The following is a 26,821-nucleotide window of genomic DNA, read 5'->3' as shown; positions in this document are numbered from 1 at the left end:
TCTATGTTACAGAAGAATTGAAATTATGTAAGTGAAAAGAAACAGAATTATATATATATACAGTATTCTTCAGGCAAAGGCAGCATGGAATAACACAGTGTTAGCTGAGACTTAAAATACACTGGGGAAATTTAAAAGTTTCTTGAAAAATTCCACAAAGAAAGATAAAAACTTTTTTTTCCCCCACCCTGGGGATTTAAGCTTAAATTTATTGTTCCATGGCAAGGTATCTCCTCCATCCATTTAGTGAATCATAAAATGAAAAATTCATTGTTCTTGTTTCTAGTCAAAAAAGTGACTCATACTTGCAGACGAGGCTCAGAATGTTTGCATGGTTGAGTAGCTCTGCAGCATTTTTTTATTATTTTTTTTTAGGAAAGGGAAGGGACAAGATAAAAATAAGTTTTATATTTTGTTTGGTTAAAGGCAAATTCACTCCTTTCTGTCTTCTTGACTAACCATGTTGCCATCATCCAGGATGTCTCCTTTGCTTGGACACTACAGGAGAGATGTACTGCAGGGCTCAGAAAAGCAAATCTCTTCACCCACAATACTGCCAAGGAAACTTATAGAATCAGAATCATTTGAGTTGGATGAGATCATTAAAGGCCATCTATCTAAATCCCCTGCAATAAACAGTGACCCCCACAGCTTCATCAAGTTCCTCAGAGCCCTGTCCAGCCTCGCCTTGAAGTTCTCCAGTGATGGGGTACTACTTCTCTGGGAAACTTGTTCCAGTGCCTCATCGCCCTTATTGTAAAAAACCTTTTCCTTTTGTCCAATTCAGATCTCCTCTCTTTTAGTTTGAAACCATTTTCCCTTGTCCTGTCACGATAGACCCTGCTAAAGAGCCTGTTCCCTTCTTCCTTATTGCCTCTCTTTAGACACTGACAGGGCACTATCAGGTCTCCCTAGAGCCTTCTCCTCTCCAGGCTGAACAGCCCCAGCTTTCTCAGCCTGTCCTCATAGAGGAGGTGTTCCAGTGTCCATGTTGGGTAGAACTTTTTGGGTGCTCTGGTTCTCATATGAACATGAGCTGTGCCTGGTACAAACCCCACATGCTTCAAGAATACAAATTAATGGCATTAAACCACTGTTGAAAGGCCTTATTGACTCATGTCTTTTATACAGTATTGAATCCTGTGTGGCTCTTAAACCTCTCTGTCACAGCTAATACCAGATTTCAGTTATATCTTTGCAATTGAAACTCAGCAGGAGACTAATGGATGACCAGCTATTTTCTGCTAATACACAGTAGAAATGAATGTGCCTGATCAATTCTAAGAAACACGTAGAGTGAAGAAAGTACTCAGAGAAAGTCGAAACTCTATTCTTTCAAAGACAACATTCTTTTTTTTTTATGATCTTAGATTCTGCATTTAATTCTGTAAGTGTAGTTGAAAGGGCAGAGGGAGTTGTTAAATTTCCCTTCACATTCACGCTCTCCTCCCGCCAGCACCCCGTGGAGTTGTTCCTGCTGCTCATGCATTTTGAGGGGAGCTGCACCTCTTTGTAGGCTGACTGCAGCTCTGCAGCTTGTTCCCAAGCATTTCCCAGATGACTGGCACTGTGATAGCACTCAAGTCCACAGGAATTCCCATTTATGCCCTTATCATTTTCTCTTGCTTCCTACAAAGGAACTGCTTTTGCAAAAAACCTCTATGGCAGAGGAAGGCTGGATGCGACATCCCCATAAGCTCATCAGTAGTTTCTGCTGCTTCTTCAAAGCACGCCACATCCTTCAAAGCACAGTGCATCCTTCAAAGTATTTCTTACAGTTCCCTGTCAGCAAATGAAAAAGTAGGGCAGGAGCCAGAAGTTAAAGATCTGGGTTGCATGCTGCTGCTGGGAAGCGTACCAGTCCCACAAGTTCTGACATCAGAATTACTGCCTGGTCCAGCAGCTAGCCCAGAGTTCTCATTTCTCTTTGTGGCTGAGCAAGTTGTGATATGATTAATGAATTCTTGCTCTTTTTCCTTTAGACAGAAGCTACATGAACAGATCCAGTCAGTCTCCAAGAAGAAAAGTTGTACAGAATATAACTACACAGCAGGAAATAATAATAATTAAAAAAAACAAAAACAAAAACAGTGCTTCACAAGGCTTAAATGATTGTTCCCAATAGCTGAAAAGCTCATAGGTATAGTGTGCAAGGAATCCTATGGCATCTGTCACAGCAGGACACCTTTCACAGCTTGTCATGGCACTCGTACCTTGGATGTTTTGTGTCCCTGATCCCTAGAATAAATGGATTCTCTTTTATTCTGTAGAGTTTGACAAGGAGAGACAGCACATCATGTCAGAGCAGACTGCAGTGCGCTTTGGGACACAAATCTAGCGAGCCCTGCTGCTACAGAAGGATGCAAATCATGAGGTAAAGTGCCTCCAATGCCACCAGGAGTGTTTTACAAAACAACCCTTTTAACTTCTGTTCCTTCCTTCTTTTCATTTCTTTTTTTAAATTTCTTTTAAATCAAACGTGAAAAGCCAAGATTTCATTGAAAAGCAGCCACCTTTCTCAGCAGTGTAACAACTGGGATGGAAAATTTTGAATGTGCATCTGAATGTAACCATCTTAAAACTCCTCTGTTGTATAGAATCATAGAGAATTATAGAATCATTGAGGTTGGAAAGACCCTGAAGATCACCTATTCCAACCATCAACCCACACCTGTGACCACTCTAGAACATGTCACTCAGTGACACATCTATCCTTTTCTTGAAGATCCCCAGTTTCCTAATATCCAACCTGTACTTCCATTGCAGCCATTTCTCTCACTGGGCTGCTCTCCAAAGCATTCTTCAACGCAGTGCATTCTTGCTAGATACAGTCTGACAGAAAGTCCTGGCAGTGAGGAGTCCTGCTGAATGACCTCGGGAAGATGATGATTCAGGAAGCAGTTAAGCAACTCAATGTTTCTAATTACTTTCTTGATTAAATTTTGTTTACTCAGGTGGGAAAGGATTTTATTTTCTTAGCTTAACGTTATCAGCAGGGTTGAGATTATGAAAGAGTACCTTAAGCTGGAGCTAGTACAGATGACTTTTTGGATATGAGACTTATAAGTTACTTCAATACAAACTAACTATATTGTTGTGCTTGACATGGACTAATGTGCAATACCTGGAAGATTTTTATTAGAACCCCATTTTAATTGTGCTTAAAATAAAGTCAGATGAAAAGATTATTCATATCATGTTATCAGCAGACATGGAGCAAAAGGCAGCCTCTTTCTAAGGAGCTCTTAATCTAACCACACAGGATGAAGAAGAAGAATGGGAGAGGCTGTAAGCAGAAAAAATAAGTAAAAAAACATGATGTTTGCACTGGAATTTGAATAGGCACACAGTCAAGGCCTTGCAGAAAAAAAAGAAAAAAAAAAGACAAATGGGAAAAAAATAGAGATGCAGGGAACAACACTCCAAGGGGACGAAAAAGGAGAGAAGAAGGAAAGTATGTATATGTGCATTATTGCTGAGTGAGGCACTGAAGAAGGCCTGATACAGCATGCCAGCTTTACAAGCAGGAAAGAAAACACTCTTGGCTATGATGATACTTAAGAAAGGGACTATTCCTGTGATGCTAAGGACAGGAAACATTACCTGTTTCCATTTTGAGTCACTATAAGTATTTCTCTCATCTTTTGGTGAGCATCTCAGTGCAATGTTGGCAGCTAGGCCATTTGTCAGTGCTGAACAAGGATAGTCCAGCTTTGTGTTAGTCAGATACATGGTTTCTACTCAAAAAAGTCCTGCAAACTCGATATCCTCTGAGCTCTACATGAGATTTTGGTTGTAGAAAAGATGGAGAGGGTTGCTTGGCGATTAGAGAACTATATAATTTACAAGCTGCAAAACGGCTACATTAACATTTAGAGAGCATATGTACTTAAAATTTCAGTGTTGCCAGTAAGCCATGTACTTGTCCATGCGAAGTGAATTCCACCAAAATACACATAGATATGGAAACAGACTACTTTCTTGATAAATACTTCTCTTTTTCACAATAGCTCCAAGAATGGATTTAGAAAAAGCAATTTTTAATCAATTTTCTTACAATTATTCTGCAAATGATCAAAAAAATGTAAAGTTAATAAAAGCAGAAAAACCTAGAAATTGTCTCTGAATTCCGTGGCCCTGGCCTTTCTGCCACAGCAGCATTTTTGCAGAAATTTCAGATAGTCAAATATTATTCTGAAAACAACCTTATACCTGGATGACAGCTGCCTTCTCATTTCTTTCTTACACCTTCCTTTGCAGCTTTCCTCTACACCTTTTCATTAAGGATCAATATTTTGGGTTAGCATTTTCTTTCCTCGTGTCGTTATGTTTCATCACTTTTTTCCCCAAGTTTTAATGTAAGACTTCCCTGTCCTTTCAATTCATTTGGACAATATCCTCATCAGTCCTTGTTCTGGCTGCTTCCATCCAGCTTTTCCACAGATCTGCTACTCAAATTTACCTCCTTGGTGGACTTTGTCACTTTCATGGTTAAAACTTTTCCTAAGGTAAAACACTTGCTTTTAAACTTCTTATTTTCACCTCTATCTCAACTTAAATCTCAGAACTGAATCTGTATCTCATGGGGATGCTTCTTTCACCAACTCATTTACTTTTATGCTGTCCTTGATAATACAACTATGCCCTCAAATTCCCCATTATGTCCAGGTCTGTATCCTCATCTCACTCAAAATATTCTTCTATGAAGGCCGTAATATCACTTGTCCTCGCCTTCTAATAAAAAGGATGTCCATGTTACCTATCAAGCATAGCTGTGCTGGTTTTGGTAGGAGGCAAACATGCTAACTTATAGCGGCAGAAAAACTGGCCAAAATTAAAATTCATTTCTTCATTCCAAGTTTTTTACTGTGATCTGATTTATCTATGTCTTTTCTTTGGGAGTTTCAACTGTTAAGGGCAAGAATTGTCTTTAGCATTGTACCGAATACCACAGCTGTTCTCTTTGTTCTTACAAGCCACTAAATAATGAGATAGTCATGAAATTCTGTATTTTAATATCTTATCTTTCACTGAGAGGTTTATCTAACAAGATCTTCCAGGAAGCTTCCACGAAGCAGAGTAATTTGCTTTTCTCCTTAACAGGTAACAATTGCCAACTTAATGTATTGGTCTCTCATCACATAGTTATGAATTATCCATAGCCAAAGCCCCTAATAATAAGTTCTAATCTTTTTAGGATGATAAAGCAGAAAATTAATGTGAACATATTGCAAATAAAACTTGAATTCCATAAAAGGAAGATGTGTTTATACCTTAATGCTTAATAACTCAGTGCTCTTTCTTTCCAACTGCCAGCTTAGGATCTCAGTACCACCTGGTTTCACACACTTTATGTTTAAGTAACTTGTTAATAAAGTGAGCCCTACAGCTGTGGAAGCAAGAAGTGTGAAGTGGGAAAACATTAAGTCCAGTTCTTTATGGAAACTGAAGCTGCACTATTAAGGTCAAGAGCAGAACTGAAATTGTTTTGTGAAGAAACACTTGAGAATGCATTTTCATGAGTAAGCATTATTTTTACTGATAAGTGAGAGTTTGTCAGTTAGTTGGACAAAAATAGAGGGACTGCAGCAAGACTAACTCTGGTTTCCATTTCTAAAGTGACCATGGAGCATGTTGAAGAGGAAGATTTAACATATACCTTGGTCAGGAGATCTGGGAATTTGCTGTCCAAAAGGGAGGTATGTCCCTTCCCAGATCAGCAAATGACTGTCTGACATGCCAAAGGATTTTTAATTATCTGGTATGACTTCAGGGATGTAGCATTAGCGGGTTGCGCTCCACAGGCATTACTATGAAGGATGTTAGTTCACAAGTTGTGTTATTAATACAAGTTGTGTTAATGTTCACAAAGTCCCCTAAGTCTTTTTTTGTCCTAATTACATTTTCATTTTCTAGGAGCACTTGGTCTTTTTTGTTGTCACAACCCAGCAGCACCCTGTGACAAGGACTTCCAAAAATCTGCTACACATGTTCCATCACAGTTTGTCATTGTGTTGGGTAATATGAGTTATGGGTTGTCTCAATGGTGTAGAATATTGACTGTGTCTGGTAGAAGAGTTTGGCTGAGGGCTAGTTGAAAAACTGAATAGAAGTAGCCATGAAATTAAGAACTATTTGCCAACTTTGAATGAAATTAATCCTCTTGTGATACATGCTGCAGAATATAGTGCGCACCTGAGGAGGAAGGCAAAGAAAGCACATATTAGCATGCCTTTGTTTTCCAGATCTCTTCATCCCTCATGCAAGCTTAAATTTTCTCCTTTATCCTGAGTAACAGTGTTGAGCTTTGCTAATACCAAATTTACATTTCATTACCTTTTTTGATAATTAGTCTGTGGGTAATTTGAAGGTTGATTAGTTTTTGTTACCTGTGATTACAAACAGGGACTCTTTAATGTTGCTTTAGTGCCAGTCTGTCACTCCAGTGAGGAATAATTTAGAATCTTTTCTAATTGAAGGTAGCCACTGATGAACAGGTAATCTAGCTGATGGATGGACCTAATACCAACAAATAATGGTCCATGCACAGCTCTTAGTGGCAGGGCTTTTTAGTGTAGTTAATTACCATTTATTATTAATCAATTACAAATAACCAGCACATATAGTCTCCATTGACCTGTAAGAGTGGTCATTGTTTTGCATAACATAATGCTTCCTTTAATCTCTTGGCTCCTGACAGAAGACACAGTTTTGTTTATGTTCCTCTCCTGATTCAATCTGAATGGTGATGGAGTGGAAGCTGTAGTGCTCAAACAAGGCTTGGGTGATGTCTTTCAAAATCTTCTGACTGTCCACTGTGTCTGCAATAGACAGCAAGCAGAATACAATCAAATTGAATATAGTGTAATAGTTTAAAGAGTGACAGAAACCATTCAAAAACAGCCTAGCACTTCTATGAAGCAGCTGATTTTGAGCAGTGTCCCTCGTCCTTTCTATCCTTCTACATGGAAGCAAAGGTTTGTTCATTTGAATGTGGTTAGAATATGCAACTTTGGCAAGACCCAACTTTAACCATCAAAGAAATTCAGTTTGGCAGAAGATAAATTCTGGACGAAAGCAATAATACTTAATAAAGATGTGTTCATCCAGTCAGGGAGCAATAACAGTGCTAAGTGATTGGGAATTGGCCTACCCTTCCTGGGAAGGTAGGACTTCATGGGGACTTTGCCTGTGAAGCACTACGTAAGTAGAGTTTTCTCACATGAACTATAGCATGTACAGGTTGCAAAAAGCAAACAGATAGACAAGAAAATTGATGTGGATAATGGGCAATTTGTCAACAGGAATAAGGACATTATTAAAAAGATATTTTTAAAGATGAAATGTTTGCCCTGGAGTTCTCTCTATGCTCCAAACTGTGTTTTAAAGATTGTTTTACAGCTGGAGAGGCATCAGGAATGCAGATTTGCCCTGTGGGTTTTTGTTATAGCAATCAACACTTTTCACATTTGACAAAACAATTCCAAAATCAATTTGATATTCTGAGAATAGTCTGGTCTGGATCTAATTCTTTTAATTTATTTAAAGTACGCTGTAGTTTACCTCCTTGTTCCACAGCCTCTGCAGTTCCAAGTTTTATGCTAACTACAAATCCCTGTTATTTTGGCAGGATTTCTGAGAGGACAATTTGAAGCTTTTCATTTTACTTTTCTTATTTTTCCACTAAAATGATGACATTTATTTTAACAAGAACAGATATACAGCCAGTTGTACACCAATCAGAACTACCTGACCTTTCCCAGGCAGCTGCTGAATACTTCTTCCCTGTTTACAGAAATTTACTGACCTGTGGCCACATGAGCAGATAGAATCGTTTGATTCATCGTCAGAGACCAAAGATGAAGGTTGTGAACAGATTCCACTTTCTCAACTGCTAAAATTCTTGCTTTCACTGCATCGTAAGAAAGTCCTTTCTCTGTTCCTTAAAAAGAGAAATTGTGGGAAAAAAAAATAAATTTTAAGAGAGAAGAAATATGATCATTAGAGGAAAACACATCATGAACCTTTCTTCAGTTAGATGTACAATTTTTATTAAAATATTCTGCCTTGGGAAGCCCCTTTACTTCGGAGTTCACTGTAAACTTCATTTCTATCCTTTGTTTTATACTTCTCTATGGAATGAAACTTATGTACGTGTTAGGAGACATTCTGCTGGTCCCGTGTGCATAGGGAGGTCAACTGTTTAATCAGATCATGTCTTGATTCAGCACTGATATCTTTTGTGCGTGCTAATTTTATGGCCTCACCTGAGCATCTGGAGGAATTTTGTCCTCCATACATGATTGAGAAACATCAGTTTAATGGAGAGGCAAAGACAAACAAAGATTAAAATGGTTTGCCCTGGGAATATTAAATGAGATAAAACAAGATTACAAGTTAGTTAATTAGTAGATAAGTGATCGTCTTCTTAAATGGGCCTTTGTACAAAATATGATAATGATGATGACAACCCTTATTCAGAATGAAGACCCTTGTGACGGGGCTACTTGCAATATGAAATTCAGTGTTCAGTCCAAATTTGCCCAAAGAATTGAATTATGGGTCTTCTCTGTTATGAGACATGGGAGTTTAGAAGTGCACTTTTATGCCTACTTGAACAACTGTGTTTATCATGCTTTGCTTGGATCAGTAAATTGACAAAGTATTTTTAATGACACTGATTATTAAGTATGATAATGATAAGTATTGTATTGATTAATTGGTCTCTCATACCATAACCGATGCTAATAAGCCACTACCTCCAATATCCTATTTCTCTTCAGAAAATTCTAGGCAGAAATATGCTACTTAGGAGGCAGAAGGCTGGCTTCACCAAATTCCCTGGAGTTTGAGCTTGAAGAGGCTTGTGGCACAGAGGAGCAGAGCATGTGAGTACTGCTTACAGCAGTTGGCAATCTCTGCTCTGAGAAAGAGATCCCTCGGGGCTGCCAGGCCTCCTTGGTAGTTTGGTTTTTCAGTAATCAAGAGATCATCTGTTTTGTCAGCAGCCGAGATACAGCCAGCTGCTGCCTTCTATCCAGGTACACCTCTACACAGATGTAAACTATCTCTCAGTCACTGAAAGAAGATCAATACTAGGATGAAGCTTTACTGTAAAACAACTTTGAAAATTTCCTTTCTTGAACCAGCAGTAGGGGAAGAATGAAAGAGAATTAAATAGCCATGCAGATTGTCACACCAAGTAACTTGTATACTTTCAAAACCTGCTTTGTTACAGCTACTTTTCCTTTTCAGCCTCAATCTTCATTGCTAAGAAAGATGTTGTATTGCATTATTCAGTGTATAAGGAAGGCAAAAACATGCATCTGTGACTTGCTCCAGACGTTTGGCCTTGCACATCAAATGTTCAGACCCATAGCTGGCAGGATTAAATATTACTGAGTATAGTTCTTGTTGCCTTCATGTTGATGTGCTGGGAATTGTCTATTTCCATGTGCCCGAACGTGACTAGAAAGCTCCATCAGCTTGCTTTTCTGGATGGGCATAACTGAAAATCTTTGAAACTTCTGCCTTTTGCACCCTGTCTGTTTTACAGACACGGTTCAAAGCACAGCCTTTCTCTTTTCTTTGGTTTTTCTGGCAGAGACTTGTATTTCACATGGGGATTACACAAGCAAAGGAATTACACAATGAACAAAGCAAGTAGACATCTATTCTGCTGAAGGGATAATATAATGTTATGACAAACTAAAGCTTTAGTAATACACTGGGGGTTTGCTAATAAATCACCAATAGACCAGTTTTTACAAAATTGGAATGTGTAGAAGTTTTCTGGTGTAATGGTAGAAAAGAATTTGGATTAAAATTTTAATTAGAATTTTAGCATGATCACAGTTACGAGTGTTGGAAATTGATAGAGAGGCATCCTATTATAGTTTTGTCAGCAAGAGAGAAGGAACAAAATATAGCCATTGATTCTGGAATCAGGTCCTACCTTCCATTAACACAATCAAAATATCCCTTAAAATGGTGACGGTGGTTGCCAAAACAAAGATGGAAAACACAAATGTGCAGATTGGATCAGCTATTTTGTATTCTGGCTAAAAAAATATGAACACAATACTTTGTTAATTTCATTATTGTTGGTTATTGCCATTTTTAATTAGTTAATCTGTAAGAATAATACATTCCATTCTTCTAGTACAGAATCAATGTTGACCTCATTTGCCAGTTAGGACAGGGGGTGAAGATGCTATGAGTGAATAAAGAGAGAGACATGAAAATATCCTTCTTTCAGTTCAAACACCAAGAAGAAATTGTGACACTCCCAATAGCCTTTTCAATTCCCAAGAACGAGTATAATTGTCCTTGACTAAATTACAATGCGTATCATTTAAACATAGAAAATATTTACACAGAACCTAGTTCTACAGTGCTGTGAAAAAATCGTTATCCTTAATTGCAAGGAGAGCAAGTGAACTAATGAAACTAACCTTAAAGAAGATGATAAGTGCACTAATTAGCACACTAATACTCTGGAATAAATCCCCAATGGCATGCACAAAGGCTGCCCGCAGGCTGGCATTTCTCAGAGCTGGTTTTTCTAGAGGGGCCTGTGAAGTTTCCCTGGCTTGTGCCCCGTGGCTATGCCTGTGTCCAGTCTGGTGCAGAATCAGGCTTAGTCTGCAAAAGACATAAAACTCTGAGGTTATTGTGTCTTTGAGAGCAGTGACATCACACACGTCATTACCTCTCTCATTTCTGAATGCTGAACAGTACAATCAGACACACTAGGTAATAACACAGAGTGGCTAAGCAGATAATTGCTAAGTATTTCAGTGTTTTGCATACAAACAGGAAAGTCTGTGAGCAGGGGAATTAATGAGAACTCATTTTCTACAGAGTTCTTGAATCTTCTTATCTAATAAAATATGAGATAGAAATAATTATTTTTTTTCATAGAGCTTCCGTTTTTGTAATTTCCCTCCCCAGTTTGGCAGCTAAAAGGAAGTAGGAGAGCAGCGGGATCTCTCCTCTCTACCCAATCCATATCCTCATAAAACTCATTACACACTTGATATTTTTGAGGTCAATATCTCTCCATCATCTCTTACTGGAATACACCAGCAGATTCACTGTTTAAAAGTTATTTGGTATGTAAAACAAGGTAACTTACAGGATATTGGCGAACACAGCACAAGCAGAGGTGATGAGCATCACTGCAGCATCAATATCATAATTGGGGTGTAGCAGCCTCATGCTAGCCAAATATGTCAGCACACCAGTCACCATCCAAATGATTATCATAGACATCAGAGCTCCCAGAATTTCTATGAATTTTAAAAATCTAATTTTAACAGTAATCATAACAGAAGCACAAGAATTATTAAGGGTATGATGCTAGTTGTTCTAAGTTTGTGAATCTTATAGCCAAGAGAGTTATTTGTGTGTAAGCAGATAGGTGCACCTAAGGAACGGGCCAAGACATATTTTGGTCACAGGCAAATCAAGTGGCTGTCCTGGGCAACCCTATGAACATGGTGGCCTAACTGTCTTCTACCTTCTTTTGTCTGCTTCCCAGAGCTTCCCATGGAGCTCTTGGAGCATTTGGAGAAATTGGAGAGAAGAAAAGGTCTGTTACAGGAGCTTTGGGAGGAGTAAAATGAACAGGAATGGGAAGACGGAATAAAAGAGCAATTCTTTTACATCTTGTGTACTTGCCTGGCCCAGCCAACGTGTTGTGAGGGCCCAGGAACCAGCTCTTCTCCCACGGTGAGATTAGCTCAGTCAGAATAATAGAGGTGGAAGGGAAGGAGAGAGACATGGCTCACTCAGACCTGCTGGAAGGCATAACCCCCTCCAACAGCTTCCTTATTTCTGCCCACCTCCCTTCATTTCACGGTTCAGAAAACCAATGAATGCCCCCAACAAGGCCAGCAAAACCCTTCCTACCTCTCTCCTGAGATTTGTTCCAACCAATGCCACTAGTGGTGATAAAGACAAAAGAAGTTATTTTGTCCCTGGGGCAGGAAAATTCAATTTTGTCTCTATTGGCTCTGAGTTGTGCTCAAGTAAATCCGATGTCCCCAAGGCCAACTTTTATTAAACTGCCATAGGCAAGGTCTGGGGATGTTTGTATGAACGTGCAGAATGTTTTTAACAGCATGTGGAACTAGTAATTGCCATGTGACTTGAATGGGTAAATGCAGCACTTTATGAGCACAACTGAACAATTCCAAGAAAAATGAAAATTCACAGTGAAGAAGTAGAGAGCCATAAAGAACAAACCACTTGCACAGACCTCCACTGATAATCAGTGAAAGCAGCTAAATCTCAGTGTACAGTTTTGAATGTATTTTCATGACAGTCACAAACTTTGCATCAGTCTGGGCCTCAGAGGCTTATCAAAATAACTATTTTGTCTAAAATCAATGATTAATGAATGAAACTGCAACCTCCAGAAAGTTTAGTTTTACTTAAAAGGACATAGAGAAAAGCTAAAAGTGGTACTTAACATTTGTGGTGTTTCTATTTTCCAAATTACAAAATGAAACCTTGCAAACTTGGCCCAGAGGAAGGTGCTGATAGCTATGAAAGAGCCAACAGCCTTTGTGAACACGTGCAAGAACGTCTGTACATGTGTATGTACTCCACCACTGTAAGTGCTAGAGGTCATCTTTACATTATTTTTCAATGTAGAAGCTTAGCAAAATCCCAGCAAATCTTCCAGACCAGTTCAGTAGTACTAAGTATTTTACTTTAAATATTCTCAGCTAAATTTCTTCAGGACTGCTAGCACCACCAAAGTACAGCATGTGATACCTTGGGATTTCTTGGGAAACTTTTGATTGTAAGAAAAAGAAATTGCAGCCGAAGAGAACTTTCTTACGTGGAAGTAAGTCTGACTCATACATCAGTCTCATTCAATATTGTGCTTCTAACCATGCTGTTGAAAGTAGCTGCATACTCAAAGGATTGTGTAGGACTGCTGTCCTAACTTATTCTGCTGCTTGGCTTAGGACACTGGAGGCATTCAGGTGGCTCCTGCTAAATCTGAGCCCTGTCATACAGTTTTGCATGACAAAGCCGATCTATCAGTCTGAGAAAAGAGGTAAAATGCTTCCAGTGCCACAGAGAGCTGCAAGACTGGCAGTCAGCATGCAGTGACTGTGACCCACCTGACTGCTCTCAGCTACTCTGTTAAGGCACCCACCTGCATATTAAACTGGAAATACACTTGGGAACTTGAGCAAGAAACATGATAACTATCACAGAATGAAATTAAATAGCCACTGATATTGGATATTGGATGCAGTTCTCTCATTTGCTACCTGCTCGGTGCCACCCGAAAGTTAACTGCTTGGTGGGAGGCTTGGAGGCCAGCCACAGTGAGAAGAGACTGATCAGGAAGCTCGTCAGGTCCACCAGGATGTGTGCTGCATCACTGACCACCGCCAGGCTGCCAGCTATCTGCCCACCTGTGGGAAGCACATGGCCATGTCATGGCACTGGTCAGATGTTGGAGTCAACTGGATCAAACGTGGGATCTAGGAAATATTTTGTTTTGAGAGATCATACCCATGACTCAAAACTCTTCATAGATTGCTTCATTTTGTACCTCATTCATGCAAAGAAAGGTACAAATTAATAACAAGGTATTTGTCCTACATAGATAACTGAGTGTCCTAAGGACAATAAGAGCTGTGATTCATAACTGCTGTGTTTATATTACTATATGGACTATTTTACTACAACTACTTTAATATCTTTCTTGGTGAAAGACAGGCTCAGGCACACATTTCCAGTATCCTTCCACTGTAGCATTATAGATTGCTGAAATTGTATGTATGCACAAAAAGTCAAAAATTTGTTTATGGAATTGATTCCCAATTTATAACAGGGAAGGATGAATGTTATTCCTGATGACTGGATGCCAGACCTTTTGTTTGTCACAGGCAACATTAAAATAGGAATAAAAGGGAAGTTTCCAGCATAAGAGCTGTGATAAATAACCGGCCATCTTAGTAAGGGCATGGAGAAAAATGTTCTGTTTGCAGGAGTAATCTACCATTTCACAGCTGTAATGCATGGTTTCATTTTGCTGTTGGAGCTGAAAAAATGTGGCTGAATGTCATTTTACTTTCGGGGTGAGGAGGGTGATTTTCATGTGAATTCTAGAAAAAAAAAAAAAAAAAATAGGCTGTCTGAAATCGCATTTCTTTTATTCAGCAAGCCAAGTGCTATTTTGCCAAGTCCTTGTAACCGTGTCTCAGGGCTAAAGGCAAATCCAAAGAAACTGAAGATTGTTGTAAACGAACCCCAGCTGCCGATGGCTGAAAGAAAAGACACGGACCACAGGCAGAAAGCTGTCCTGCCAACTCGATGTAGCAGGGGAATGTTTTCATCACAGAATTAATGTAAAAAAATGGGAATGTGAAATGATCAAAACAAAACATCTAGTTTCTGCATTTGACAATGTATTTCTATCATTCTTCAGTTGTTTAATTAACTTCAGCTTACTTACTTTTCTTGACCAGTGCCCACATGAAAATAAATGAATCCTGAAAAACACTGTAAAACCCTCAGCAAAATACCACTGCCAAATGGACTTGTATACAAGTCTCTTGTTTCCTTATAGATGTAAAGTCTTCATACCAGCAAGACGCACTACCTGTTTGATTTCTTCATATTCAGATTTTACAGTGGAATGCATTATACTGTGAGGTTTGCCACCCTAGCAAAATGTATATCACACATATAAGGAACATTTTTTTGTTGTTGTTTCTTCTGTTGCCTCCCTATAAATCCCACTTACAGCTGCCTGTGAGTCACTTTCCAAAAGGGAAAAGGAAGGACTGTAGAATTTTGCTGCATCCCGTTCCCAATAGTAAAATGTAAATTCAACAGCATGAGGATTTCTCAAAACATAAGCAGACGTAAAGGTACATTAATTTTTTCGTCATTACAGACTCTAGATTTTCACTGTTTGCAGGACAGCTCTTTCACAGATGGAAAACAATTCTACATAGCAGAGGGAAGCAGGCTTGTCTGACAGTGCACAGATGTTAACAGCCAGGGCATCAGCTACCTTTCAGCAAACAAACACGTAGAGCACAAGCTGCCTGCAAAGCCCTATTGCATTTTAGATAATGTATTTCCATGTTCTTTGAGACAACCTTACAAAAGCTTGCTTCTAGACTGCTGTCTCTGAAAAATGTTGGCAAATTATTATTTTATGTATTGCTGCCATAGCTGATGCCTTGGGTGAGTTTCTGAGATCTCAGTCCATTTATCTTAGAAACCTGGTCAAGTCTTTATGTTCCTTTTTGACATGATAACACATGCTAGGTTTGTTTCTCTATCCAAGTGGAAAAATGTACTTTGAAATTCATATTTGGTCCTTAGCCACTAAAAATCCTTAGAAAACACTTTTATATCAGGGCTGTATACAGGGTGTCATTGGCTTGACTAATATCTCCAGATCTCTGGAGTTTGCAGTGGAATTACATTGGAAGAAGAGAAGGCAATAGTCTTTCCGAGATGGTTTGTGCAGCAGGCTTGGCCAGCAGTGCCCCTTTTGAGAAGGGGCAATGTAGGACAGCACAGATGGTTTGAGTGAAAAGAAAAAAAAATCACAGGAAATATCTAGGGGTTCAGTGAACCACAATTTGTCAACATCTTTGAGAGTGATGTAGCTTTTGTTTCTTGTTTAACATAATAACACCTGAGAAGTTGTTTGTCTCTAAGACTAAAAGGAAGGGGAAAATCTTGCTTACTCTCAAGAGGAAAAACTGTGTAACACTTACAGGCTTTTACTCCTCTGTATCAATACTCCCAACAAGTGGCCTTTATGAGTTACTATTACTCATGATGGCTGTTTATAGCTTTGCATACCACAAAGCAGTAGAAAATGTCAGTCACTCTCTGGTCAATCACCAGGCACATGCTGTCTAGCCTGATGATTAAAAAAATTAAATGTGTGGTTCATAATTACAAAAATCTCCGTAGACTGCTGTCTGTAACTGCTGTTAATAACTGGTTTGTCAAAGTGTAATGGTCTGAAGCAAAATGGTCTTCAAGCCTGTTACTTAAGCTGTCACTACAAAAAAGCTGTATGATTCATTAAGCAAAATGAAACATTTAGTTAACGTATCATCTGTCCTTCCAATTATCCTCTAGCATTGCTGCATTCACCAAACTCAGGCCTGCTGATTACATGGTTTTGCTAATAATGCATTTCTTCTGGCATTGGAAATTACTGCATGGAGATTGGTGGTGTGCACCAATTGTCATGGGCAAAATGCACATGACCTACAAACAAGCAGGCTTCATGCAGAAGAAACTTGTGGGAAGAAAGAGATGAAGAAATCTCTGCTGGGTTTGGCAGCTAAGAGTGAAGGCAAATGTGCAGTGACTCCATCAGTGCTCCCAGTTCTCACCTGAGAGGAAGGCAAAGCCTTTCTATTTCATTTTCATGGGGCTCCACAGGCAGGCTCTGGGAAAACACGGGTTTCAGAGACCTTTCTGGCTGATTTTTTCATACCCCTGGAATACATGTGGCAAAGACCTGTGGGATTCCTCATTTCTTACCTTATCTCACCACAGAGAAGGGGAAACTAAAGAGCCAGCAACTATCAGGTGTGTATCAGTATCACAGAAGCAATGCAGAGGGCAGATCAGGGGGACAAAATGAAAGCAAATGCTTTAGGAGAGAGCCAAAACCTTATCTTGGATGTTGTATCATAGGTCCAGAAGTGAAAGCTAATTAGACAGGGGAATAATCTTCCATTGATCCAGAGGCACACCAGCAGGCCAATTTAAGAGATAAACTTAACAAGTTTACAAGTGCTCTGGTATAAATACATTGACTTAACTGAGGAAAAGCAGATGGTGAATCTGGCCATGGATTTCCCCAGATTTTGTAAAGACTGTTGCATTTAATATCAGATCCTGCTGCAGGCAGGATCAGCTCTCAACAGTGCTGAAGGCTCATTGGCCTGAATAAGCATGTAAAATCCGTTTATCTTTTCCAAGAAAGCTAACTTAAATTATTAAAAATCCTTTTGTGACATGATGCTGAGACATGGCAGCCACTTTTATCTGAGCTGAAACACCTGAGAGAACAGTTGAGGCCATTAACCGATCCTCCTATTCCTACCCAGATGCTTATTTTGTTAATTTAACTAGAGAAAAAAAAATTCTTTTAAAGACTGGAGAGGAAGGAGTGTTACTTGATCCCAGGTGGGGTCACCTCTATGCAGTGAGGGTCACCGTAGGCAGAGTGAGTGCAAAAGGGAAGGAGTACAGATGTGCTGGGCACACAACCGAGCAAAGATACTCCCCTGTAATCTCGGCAACCATGAAGATGATGCAAATTACTGATGCTGTGTAGAGCTTCCTCCGTGCTCGGTTCTGCTCCCCTTTCCTATCCTCATAGGCCTGTAAGTAGCCATGACAGTGATATGCTTGATTAGCTTCGGCATTTTCTTCTTCCTGCTGCTGCCTCTCCTCATTGAAATTCTTCTGATGCCAGCTCATCCTTTGGGATTGAAAGGAACAGAAGGTTAAAAAAGAAAAACCCCAGTTATTTTGGCTTCTAACCCTGCAGCCCCAGAAAGTATGTAATTAATGCTTCTGTAGGATAAAAGCAGCACTGGGAACAGCGGTTCATCGAGGAGGCTTGCTCATGCAAGCAGGACTCTGTGGGAGGGAGCTGCACATGAAATGAAGCTCTGGCAGGGTTTCCAAGCTCTCCAGGCTCTCCTACATCATTTACCAGTTTATGAAGCAGAGGGTGACTTTCTCTGGCTTGTGTACATTGTGCACATAATGAAAAAGGTGACAGAAAGGAAAGGAGTCCAACTGCTCAGCACAAGAATTTCAAAAAATCATACCTCAGGCAGACACCAACCAAGTTCAGCGTAGCATGGAGGTAATTCTGAGGGAATTTTTGGTTTTCTATTTCCAACAGCTTTATTATGAAGACAATGCAAAAATAGATTTTTTAATCTTTTATTTTGTTAATATAATTGACTAAAGATATTTCTCTCCTCTCTCTGCATGCAGAACTGTTTTATCTCAAATTTTCACTCACGCACAAAAACTCTCCATCTTCCAGCAGGGCCTGAGCATGGAAGATATTAGCTCAAAGGTTTCAAAGGCATTTAAAAAATCAAAGAAATCAGTTCTTCAAAGCACGCTGAACCCTTTGTGCCATGAAAAAGAGAAAAGTTCAGCAGACGCAGCTCTCATAGAATCGTCTTATCCCAAGGTAATTTCCCATCCACATCTGATCTGTCACAAAACCTCAGTGCTGTCCTTCTTAGGGCTTTCCTGGGAAATAAGGGATGGGAGAAGGGACATGCGGAGCTATGACGCATTGCGGCTGCGGGAGTTCCTGAACAACCATCACATGTGGTACTTGCACTAGGGCAACCCAGAGCTTATCTTGGAACCTCAAGGTGGTTTGTTAAGTAAGAATGGTCCCTCCTCTGTATCTCCCAGCTGAGAAGAGCCCAAATGGAATAAAAGAAAAACCTTAAAAAAACATTATGTCACTCCAGCTACAGCATTTATGGCTGCCACTGCTCATGAGAGTGCGCTATGGTATCCAAAGGGGAATTCTGCCCAGATGGATATTTGTATAATGTTCGTATAATCACATTACAGCTATTTATTTCACTGCCTCTTGTAATGACAGCCTCTTTATCCCATTCAAAAGAGTAGAAACTTTTCTTCAAGAAAAGCTGTTTCATCAGCTTCATGAAGGGGAAGTGCAAGCATCTTAGTGACTTTCTGTGGTCTTTCTGTACTGGTGATGGAAGTGGAAAATTGCCTGAAATCTCACTGGAAATAAATCGCACCAGTGGCTGCCAATTAGCAGTGATCAGTGTCAAGAAAAAAAGGCACTATAGTCACAAAGCTTTCCAGCTGCCTTCTGGGCAGTTGGAGCGGCCTGCAACTGCTCTGCTGGTCTCACCAGGGCACTGCACAGCCCTCATCCACTGATGAGTAAGAATCAGCCCATTGGATTCCTCAGTTCCTCAGAGGCTCTTGGCCTATTTAATCAATAGCACTTTCTCTGCTTTCGTGGCAGCTGAGCCCTGCAACTGTACATAATAAGTGTGGATTTGGGTCTGTAAATATTTTTGAGAAGTTCCAAGGGTTCAGCATGTTCCCCTGAGTCAGCTTGTTTCCCAGCCAGGTTAGCATGTGGCCTCTGTTTGCTCAGCAGAGGCCACTGATTCCTCGTGCTTGCCTCCAGGAGCCTGCATGAAAGAGCTATGCCTGAAGCCTGGGAGACACTTAGTTTTCTCAGTCCTTTTTTTCTCCATGTTTTTCTTTTCATGTTTTTTTCCCCACAACAGCAAATAAACGGGAGCTGAGCCATCTGGGGAATGGGTTGCCCATATGGCAGCCAGGGTGCCTGCAGCCAGTCGTCCTCCAGTGCCTGAGTTTTGAGTTCATCAGACTCCTTGGGTGCACTGTGTCATTTGCACACAATGTTTTGCTGATGAATTAGACTCAGAAGGTACCACAAACTGATTCCTTCCAGATGGCTGAATAAAATACTGTAGTTTTCTCACTCTCCCCAGGAGATTGGGGCATGCAAGGTTTTCTTTCTCGTGATCCCTCTCTGGAGTTCCAATGCTCTTCTGCAGTTTGCATGTAAAATTAATTTCCCTTTAATTCGATTTTCATCAGCTGGCACTGATTGTAAAAATCATCTTAACGATATGAGTCATGATCCTCTCCACAGCCTGTCAGAGCAGGGATGCCAAAATTATCCCTGTCAACTTCGGAGCCACCAAATCCTCTCCTTGCTGCTAAGAAAATGGGTCACTTTCTGGCCTCCTTCCCTTTTTTAATCTTCAAGCTTCTCCAAAACCTCTGAGTTCTGCTGAGGACTAGGAAAACGCTGTCCACAAACCTCACTGAGCAGATGCAAAAGCAGATGGAGGCAGCATAAACCCACAAATGTGACACTTTTCTATCTAAAAGTGCCTAAATAAAAGTGGTCTCATTGTCAGAGGTGGTGAGTGTTGCTGCTCCCTTTGAACTCACAGAGCAGCATCCGGCCCCACAAGTTAGGAAGATTCCTGCCAGCTCCAGTGCATAACCGTTCATTTTATTTTATTTTTTGCTTCCGAGACCAGCCTGCCACTAATTAAAAGAATCTAAGAGACAGTTTTGTAAAAGAGTGAATCAAAAGCTTAAGGTGCAGAGATCAGCTGTGTCAAACTGTAAACCCCTCCTGAGTGCTTTAGAGCAAGATGTAGCCTTTGAGCATCAGATCTCCGCTTCAGCACACTGCAACAAGAGTTCCAGATTAAAAGATTTTTTTTCTCCATTTCAAATTCTCTTTCCTTTAAAAAAGACAGTTGGGGAAAACATCAGAGAAAGGCACCTACTGAGTCATGCATATACGGAGGGAAGAAAATATTAATACATATTGTAAATTCCACACAAATCATTAGCAAGAGCTTTTGATTGCAACTTCCCTTTGTTTGTTTTCACTTGATCTGTTGGGTGCTTTGATGTGAGAAGAATAATTGCCATCCTAGACTGCTATGAGAACCCCAGTGAAAAGAGCAAAATGTGAAATTACTGCACTTCCTTCAGGAGAGCACCTCTGTCACAAGGGACAACAGTAATTTTTGGTGTCTGAAAGGGTATGAAAATGCCTTCAGAGATAATAATTATTTAAGCCATAATCACATCCCTTATGCTGACACAACTCTGATTTCAACTGAACATTTAATTCATCTTGAACATTTCTAAGTCACGTAATACCTTGTTTATAGCTTGTCCATCCAGATTCTTCTTTTCCTCCCACAGTATTTTGAGCACAAAACAAAGGCAATATTTATGTATTTGCATACATTTAGATGCCTATTAGATTGCAATTGTACCTATGATGATTTTATCTAGTCTCATTTTGAGAGTCTGAGCATCTATGCATAAATCTATTGTGAACAAATTTCCTTCTGCATAAAAGTATGGCAACAGCTATACAGAGTTAGAGCAAAAGTGTTTAACGTTAAAACGTATCCAAACTCTGTTGTGAGAGCAAAAAGACATACACAGACAAAAAAAAGGAAGGAAGATGTCCAGAGTGGTGCTTCCCTGATGCTTCTCCTGCACAAATCTGGAGGCTGGGAGCTAGTTGAACCACAGCTTGTTCCTAACAGCCCTTCACAGACCTTTCCTCCAGGAACCACAACAACTCAAGGCACCAATACATGCTGGGGGTCACTCAATTGGAAAGCAGCTCTGCAGAGAAGGACCTGGAAATACTGGTGGACAACAAATTGAACATGAGCCAGTAATGTGACCTTGCTGCTATGAAGGCTAATGGTAGCCTTCACAAAATGTGGCTAGTGGGTTAAAAGAGGTGACCTGTCCCCTCTACTTAGCATCAGTAAGGCTGCACCTGGAGTGCGTTCTGTTTTCTGGGGCCCCCAATAAGCAAAAGAGACATGTATACACTGGAGAGTTCATCAGAGGCCACCAAATGATGAAGAGACTGGAGCACCTCTCCTGTGAGGAGAGGCTGAGAGAGCTAAGAGTGCTCAGCCTGGAGAAGAGGAGGCTCAGGGGAATCTATCAATGTCTATCAGTACCTGAAGGGAAGGTACAGAGGATGGAGCCAGGCTTTTTTCAGTGGTTCCCAGTGCCAGGACAAGAGGCAATGGACACCAAATGGAACACAGAGGGTTCCCCCTGAATATCAGGAAGCACTTCTGTGCTTGTAGGTGACAGAGCACTGGCACAAGTTGCCCAGAGGCTGTGGGGTCTCCACCTTGGAGATCTTCAAATGTCACCTCAACATGGCCCTGGGTCCCCTGCTCTGTGTGTCCCTGCTTGAGCAAGGGTTGGCCAGATGGACCCAGAGGTCCCTGCCAACCTCAGCCATTCTTTAACTCTATAATTCTATGAATCTGGCTGATTTAAAAGTGGTTAGTTCCACGGTTTAATTATGATTTATATAAAAATAATGCAATCTTTGTTAGTCTTAAGCTGTTTGCCTGATATTTTAATTAGTTCAACTGTTATAAATTTTGAGTGATCATTCCCTGTTTACCTTTATCACATCAATCATGCTTTTATGTATCATTGGTATAAAGCCTTCACCATCAATTTCCTGAGACTGAATTATTTAATTTGTTTCATAGCACTTATCATCTTGGTTCTAATTTTTTTATTTTTTTTTCTGAGATGAAATGGGAATAACTGTACTATGGAGATGGTGTATGGCAGACACATTTCTTCCTACAATGTCCTCATGCCAGCTTACATGAGGCAAAAAGCAATCTCATGGGTTTTGCTGAGATCACCATGACACTGCTTTGTCCAGATGACAAGCCAGTAGGAAGGAGATAACCACAGGGCCCACAACCAACTTCTTTCAGAAGCTACAAGAAACATCTAAAGTTTTCTTAATCACTGACCTTCACAAGGCACTAAGAATGGTGGAAAGCTTTTATTCAACCCAGTAAGAGTTTTCATATCACTTGCAGGAAGGCAGAAAAAGAAGAAAATATTCCCTATACAAACATCATAGAAAATCAATCTCCACTTGATTACACTCTCTTACATACTCTCTTCAAACTTTTCATTCAATGGTATGAGCCTGAATGACAGGAACGAGGTGCAAGTCTAAGCCTTCACTGATAGATAACAATAAGTGCTGATCAAGTTTAAATCCTGTTACAAGTTTCTACATGAAAACAAGCTCTAAAGTTTCTACATATCTTTCCTGCTTCCAGCATCGCCCTTTTTGTGCCTCTTTTCTCAGAGCACTACCATGCATCCGAGTTGAACATGATAAGACTCAGATCTTCTGTACATCATAGACCCTCAGCAGTTATGTGGCATAGATGTCAGGGTAATTTAGCAGAGAGCAGTAAGACTTTATTTCCATCATGTAGGTTCAACAGCAGAAGTAAAAAGGGGTAGGTATGTCACTGTAACTCCACACGTTTAGACCAAGGTCAATTAAAGCTTTGAGTCTTTCTAGCTCTGTATATGCCAGTTTTTGCATTTCAGTTATAGTAAAATAAAAACAAAAACCTCGAGACAAGAAGCTTTGAGTTTCTCTTCTTTCATTGTAATCAAATCCCACTGTAATGACACATAAATAACATAATCAGAAATGCACATCAAGCCAAAATCTAACTCACAGTGTAGTTAGTACAATCTGATACAAATTCATTGGTTAATGAAGTGTGATATTGAATATTTCTGGTCAACATTACACTGATCTATTGCCAGCAAGAAATAAAACAGTCTAGAAATTTCAGGAATTTGGTGAAGACATTTCTTAGGCTTTTAAGAGTTATTATCCAAATCACTTGATAGGTAACCAGTGTATCAAATAACAATCTGAAGAATTTATCTTCCCACAACATTGTCTCAACTGCTAAAAAAAAGTAGAAAACTATCCTAGGCCTAACCTAACAATAAGTGAATCTCCTCTGATTTGAGTTACAGACATCTTTTGGACGAGGCAGGAAGTTCTCAGTGCTCAGCTTCAGATTCTGTTACAATTGTGGTTAATATTCTTCTTGGAGAATGGTGAGAAGTTGGATATTGAGTTCGATGTTAGGAAAAATTGCTTCTCAGAAAGAGTGGTGAGGTACTGGAACAGGCTGCTCAGGGAGGTGGCGGAGTCACCAACCTGGAGGCTTTTAAGAGAAGAGTGGATGCTGCACATAGTCCAGAATGATTACAGGCATAGATTGATGACTGGACAAGATGATCTTATTGGTCTTTCCAACCTTAATGATTCTATGATTTTAAGTGGATTGTGTCATCTATCCTGGGACAAGTTCTGTTTAATATCTTTATGCGTCACCTGGGGAAGGACATAGAGTACACCTTGATCAAATTGACAGATGATTCCAACCCAGAGGTACAACTGAGCTGACAGATAACCTATGAAATTCAGCAAGGATCAGTGCAAAATCCTACGTTTGGAACAGACTTTTGAGACTACATCTAGAATATTGTGTACAGTTTTAAAACCACCAGTATAAGAAAAAACAGTAAAATGGTAAGGGATCTATTGATGGTCACCAGGATAGTTGGGGACTGGAGCACTTGCCCTGAGGGAACTAAAGTTCCAGCCTAGAGAAGAAGTGGCTTCAAGGGAACCTAGTAGCAGCCTGCTAATGTTTATTAAGAGGTAAGTGAGAAGGCAGTGCTTAATTAATTTGTGCGAAGGAAGGATGAGGTTACGGTCATAAATTGAAACAAAAGGGATGGAGACTGAATATAAGGGGAAAAATGACTATGACAATAATTCAGTATTGGAGCAGATTGTCCAGAGAGGTTGTGCAGTCTACATCCTGTGAGATATTTTCGGGACTAGAGCAGATAAAGCCCTGAGCAACCCTGTTTGATATATGAGCTGACCCTACTTCAAGCATGAGGTCAGACCAGAGACCTCCTGAGGCCTCTTCCAGCCTGAATTATCTTATGAGCCTACAGCTGACCTGATTTTCAGAGAGCTCAGTTAAAGACAGGCCCCTTTTAAGCATTTAAAGTTTGGCAGGGGAAATCTCGATGCATCCAAACCTGCTAGTGACTACTGACAGTCTTGGCATGTCTAAAACACTCTCCCTCACAGGCTGTGCACAGGGAACGGGGCCTGTATTCAGATTTTCTACTCACTTGATTGAGATAAAAACAGTTTTGTTCCCTGTGTATTGTAATAATAGCATTTATTAAAAAGAAAGAGACTGGGGACTGGCAAAGAAAGAGGCAATCTGTGTGCAAAATAGATTCTGTTGAAAGCACTGGAGCTGTTCATTAAGCCTACACACAGGGAATGGAAAAATATGGTAATTTATACCAATGGCTAAAATGAGTTTATTGCTACTGATCGGCTTAAGACACCTGAGGCTGTGCCCACTGCTGGTCTGTGCAAGCTTGAGCCCAGCAGGCCACGTCCCCGTTGATGGATGAGGCAGCTGAGAGTTTATGAGTTTGGATTAAAGAGAAGATAGGGCTAATTGATACTGACAATCTGTTATAGGCTACCTTACCAGGAAGATCAAGCAGATAGGGCCTCTATAGCAAGATAGGTACAGCCTTAGGTTCACAAGCCCTGGTTTTCATGGAAGACTTCAATCATCCTGCAATCTGTTGGAGGGACAACACAGCAGGACATAACAAATCCAAGTGGTTCTTGAAATCTATTGATGATCATCTATGTGGATGAGTAATCAGCTCTTGCAGTTAATAAAACTTCACCAGGTAAAAAAGGCCATAAGAGATACAAGCAAAAATGTCACACCTTGGTGACCTCCCTTTCCTAACAATCATCTCTGGCTCAGGGCACTCTTCCCTGTACCTTGTAAAAGTTTTGTCCAGAGATGCCCTCTGTTTCCAGAGGGGCCAAAGGACTTCAGGCATTGAAGCTGTGCCCACACAATTGCAAGCTATTGAAAAGGCTCTGAGACACTTCAGTAACAAAAATGAGTTGTAGAATCATGTGGGATTTTTTAAAAACTAGAAACATTACCATAAAAATCATTTTGGACAGTGCCATTTATATTTATGGAACTGCGTCATAATATTTAAATAATAACACAGACATGCAAATGACTAAAATATGATGGAAGTGACTGCAGTATAAGAACATGGAGAGATGGATTTGCATTGGAACCAGCAGCATTTATGCCTTTCTGTCTCACGCATTTTAAGAGAGCCAAGCAACAAATAACCTGAAAACCAATGAGATAATGGAAATGTCAAGAGGTGCTAAGCTGTAACTACATAGATATAAAAAAAAAAAATGCTGCTCTGAGTCAAGAAGAAGAATGAAAATAAGTTTAACTGTAAAGCTATTTTGTGACTGACATTTATACTCATTTTGAACCCAAATTATAACACATTTTATGTTTTCAGAGAGTCTTTCTTCACTCAGGCAAGCATTTACTCATAGGACCTCTGGCACATGAGAGACACATCAGCTTCAAGCCTAATAGAGTATCCACATGAATAAGGCTTTGCAGGATCAAGTCCATAGTAGCATCACATTTCTTTCACAGCAAATAGAGTATTTAGACATTCAAGCATGAAGAAGCTTTGAATCAAACATGATGTCAATAGCACTATAATAATTCAGCCTAAAACTGTAACATAATCCATGAGGTTTTGCATCTTTCAATAAATCTACTCAGCTTATAAAATACATAGCAGGAGACACTTGCTTCAGCAGTGGATAGGTTCAGTCCATCACAGACACAGATACATCAGGCTGCTGTATGGTAAATACATCAAACATTTACTAAGAAAGTTTGGAAATGAAAAAATATTGAACAAAACATTTGGAGAATAGTAAAAGCTGTTCCCTGTGCATGCAATGAAATTCCCCATACTTCAGCTTTGGCAGCCCATCTGCACATGAGTGACCTCATGTTTCTGACAAAGAGAAAGCAATGGCAGAGAAGGAAGCACAGAGCTGCTTTACCTGTCTAGGGCTAAGGAGTACTTCTTGGTGTCCCTCTCACTCACAAGGCATGCTCGCTCAGGACCCTTTTTGGCAGCCATGAGGACTGTCGGTGGGGTTTTGCTTCCTTTTTTTCTCCCCCAAGTGCTACTTGTTCCGTTGGAGGTGGATGCGGGCAAAAATATCCTTGGAACTTATTCAGAAGTCTCTGCCAAGTATTTTTCAATGAAAAAGTTTTAATAATCTTCTCAATAAACCCACAGCAAGAGAAAGCAGCTTTCCTATTGCTAGTGGCGTCACCAACATGCCAAACAGTAATTCGCTGAGGATGAAAGATTGGAGGGCTTGAGCCTCTTTCCTTTTTTTTTTTTTTCTTTTTTTTCTTTTTTTTTTTTTTTTTTT

The 26,821-nt window shown here is 40.0% G+C and overlaps 1 protein-coding gene across 1 annotated transcript; it reads right to left on the bottom strand.

The window, feature by feature from the left end:
• Nucleotides 1-2,670: 2,670 nt before the first annotated feature.
• On the bottom strand, nt 2,671-26,763 carry SLC30A8 (solute carrier family 30 member 8). The gene is made up of 8 exons (XM_031552911.1): nt 26,441-26,763; nt 17,292-17,500; nt 13,293-13,439; nt 11,138-11,291; nt 10,455-10,644; nt 9,956-10,061; nt 7,808-7,942; nt 2,671-6,821 (listed from the first exon to the last, which is right to left on the bottom strand). The coding sequence occupies exons 1-8, from the start codon at nt 26,518-26,520 to the stop codon at nt 6,679-6,681; spliced, it is 1,164 nt and encodes a 387-aa protein (XP_031408771.1). The 5' UTR covers nt 26,521-26,763; the 3' UTR covers nt 2,671-6,678.
• Between the last annotated feature and the right edge of the window lie 58 nt (nt 26,764-26,821).

This window comes from Meleagris gallopavo, chromosome 3 (assembly GCF_000146605.3).
Source record: "Meleagris gallopavo isolate NT-WF06-2002-E0010 breed Aviagen turkey brand Nicholas breeding stock chromosome 3, Turkey_5.1, whole genome shotgun sequence".
In the NCBI taxonomy this organism is placed as follows: domain Eukaryota; kingdom Metazoa; phylum Chordata; class Aves; order Galliformes; family Phasianidae; genus Meleagris; species Meleagris gallopavo.
The sequence above is the reverse complement of the archived record's forward strand: the minus strand, read 5'-3'. Positions and strand labels throughout refer to the sequence as shown.

What these genes read in the sequence shown, in the direction of transcription:
- SLC30A8 (XM_031552911.1), bottom strand. Translation starts at nt 26,520, where the DNA reads ATGGCTGCCAAAAAGGGTCCTGAGCGAGCATGCCTTGTGAGTGAGAGG. An exon ending in CACTTATCATCTTCTTTAAG is followed by an intron (nt 10,062 to 10,454) that starts GTTAGTTTCATT and finishes ATATTTTTTTAG; the next exon opens with CCAGAATACAAAATAGCTGA. An exon ending in ATCTGCTCATGTGGCCACAG is followed by an intron (nt 6,822 to 7,807) that starts GTCAGTAAATTT and finishes TGTCTATTGCAG; the next exon opens with ACACAGTGGACAGTCAGAAG.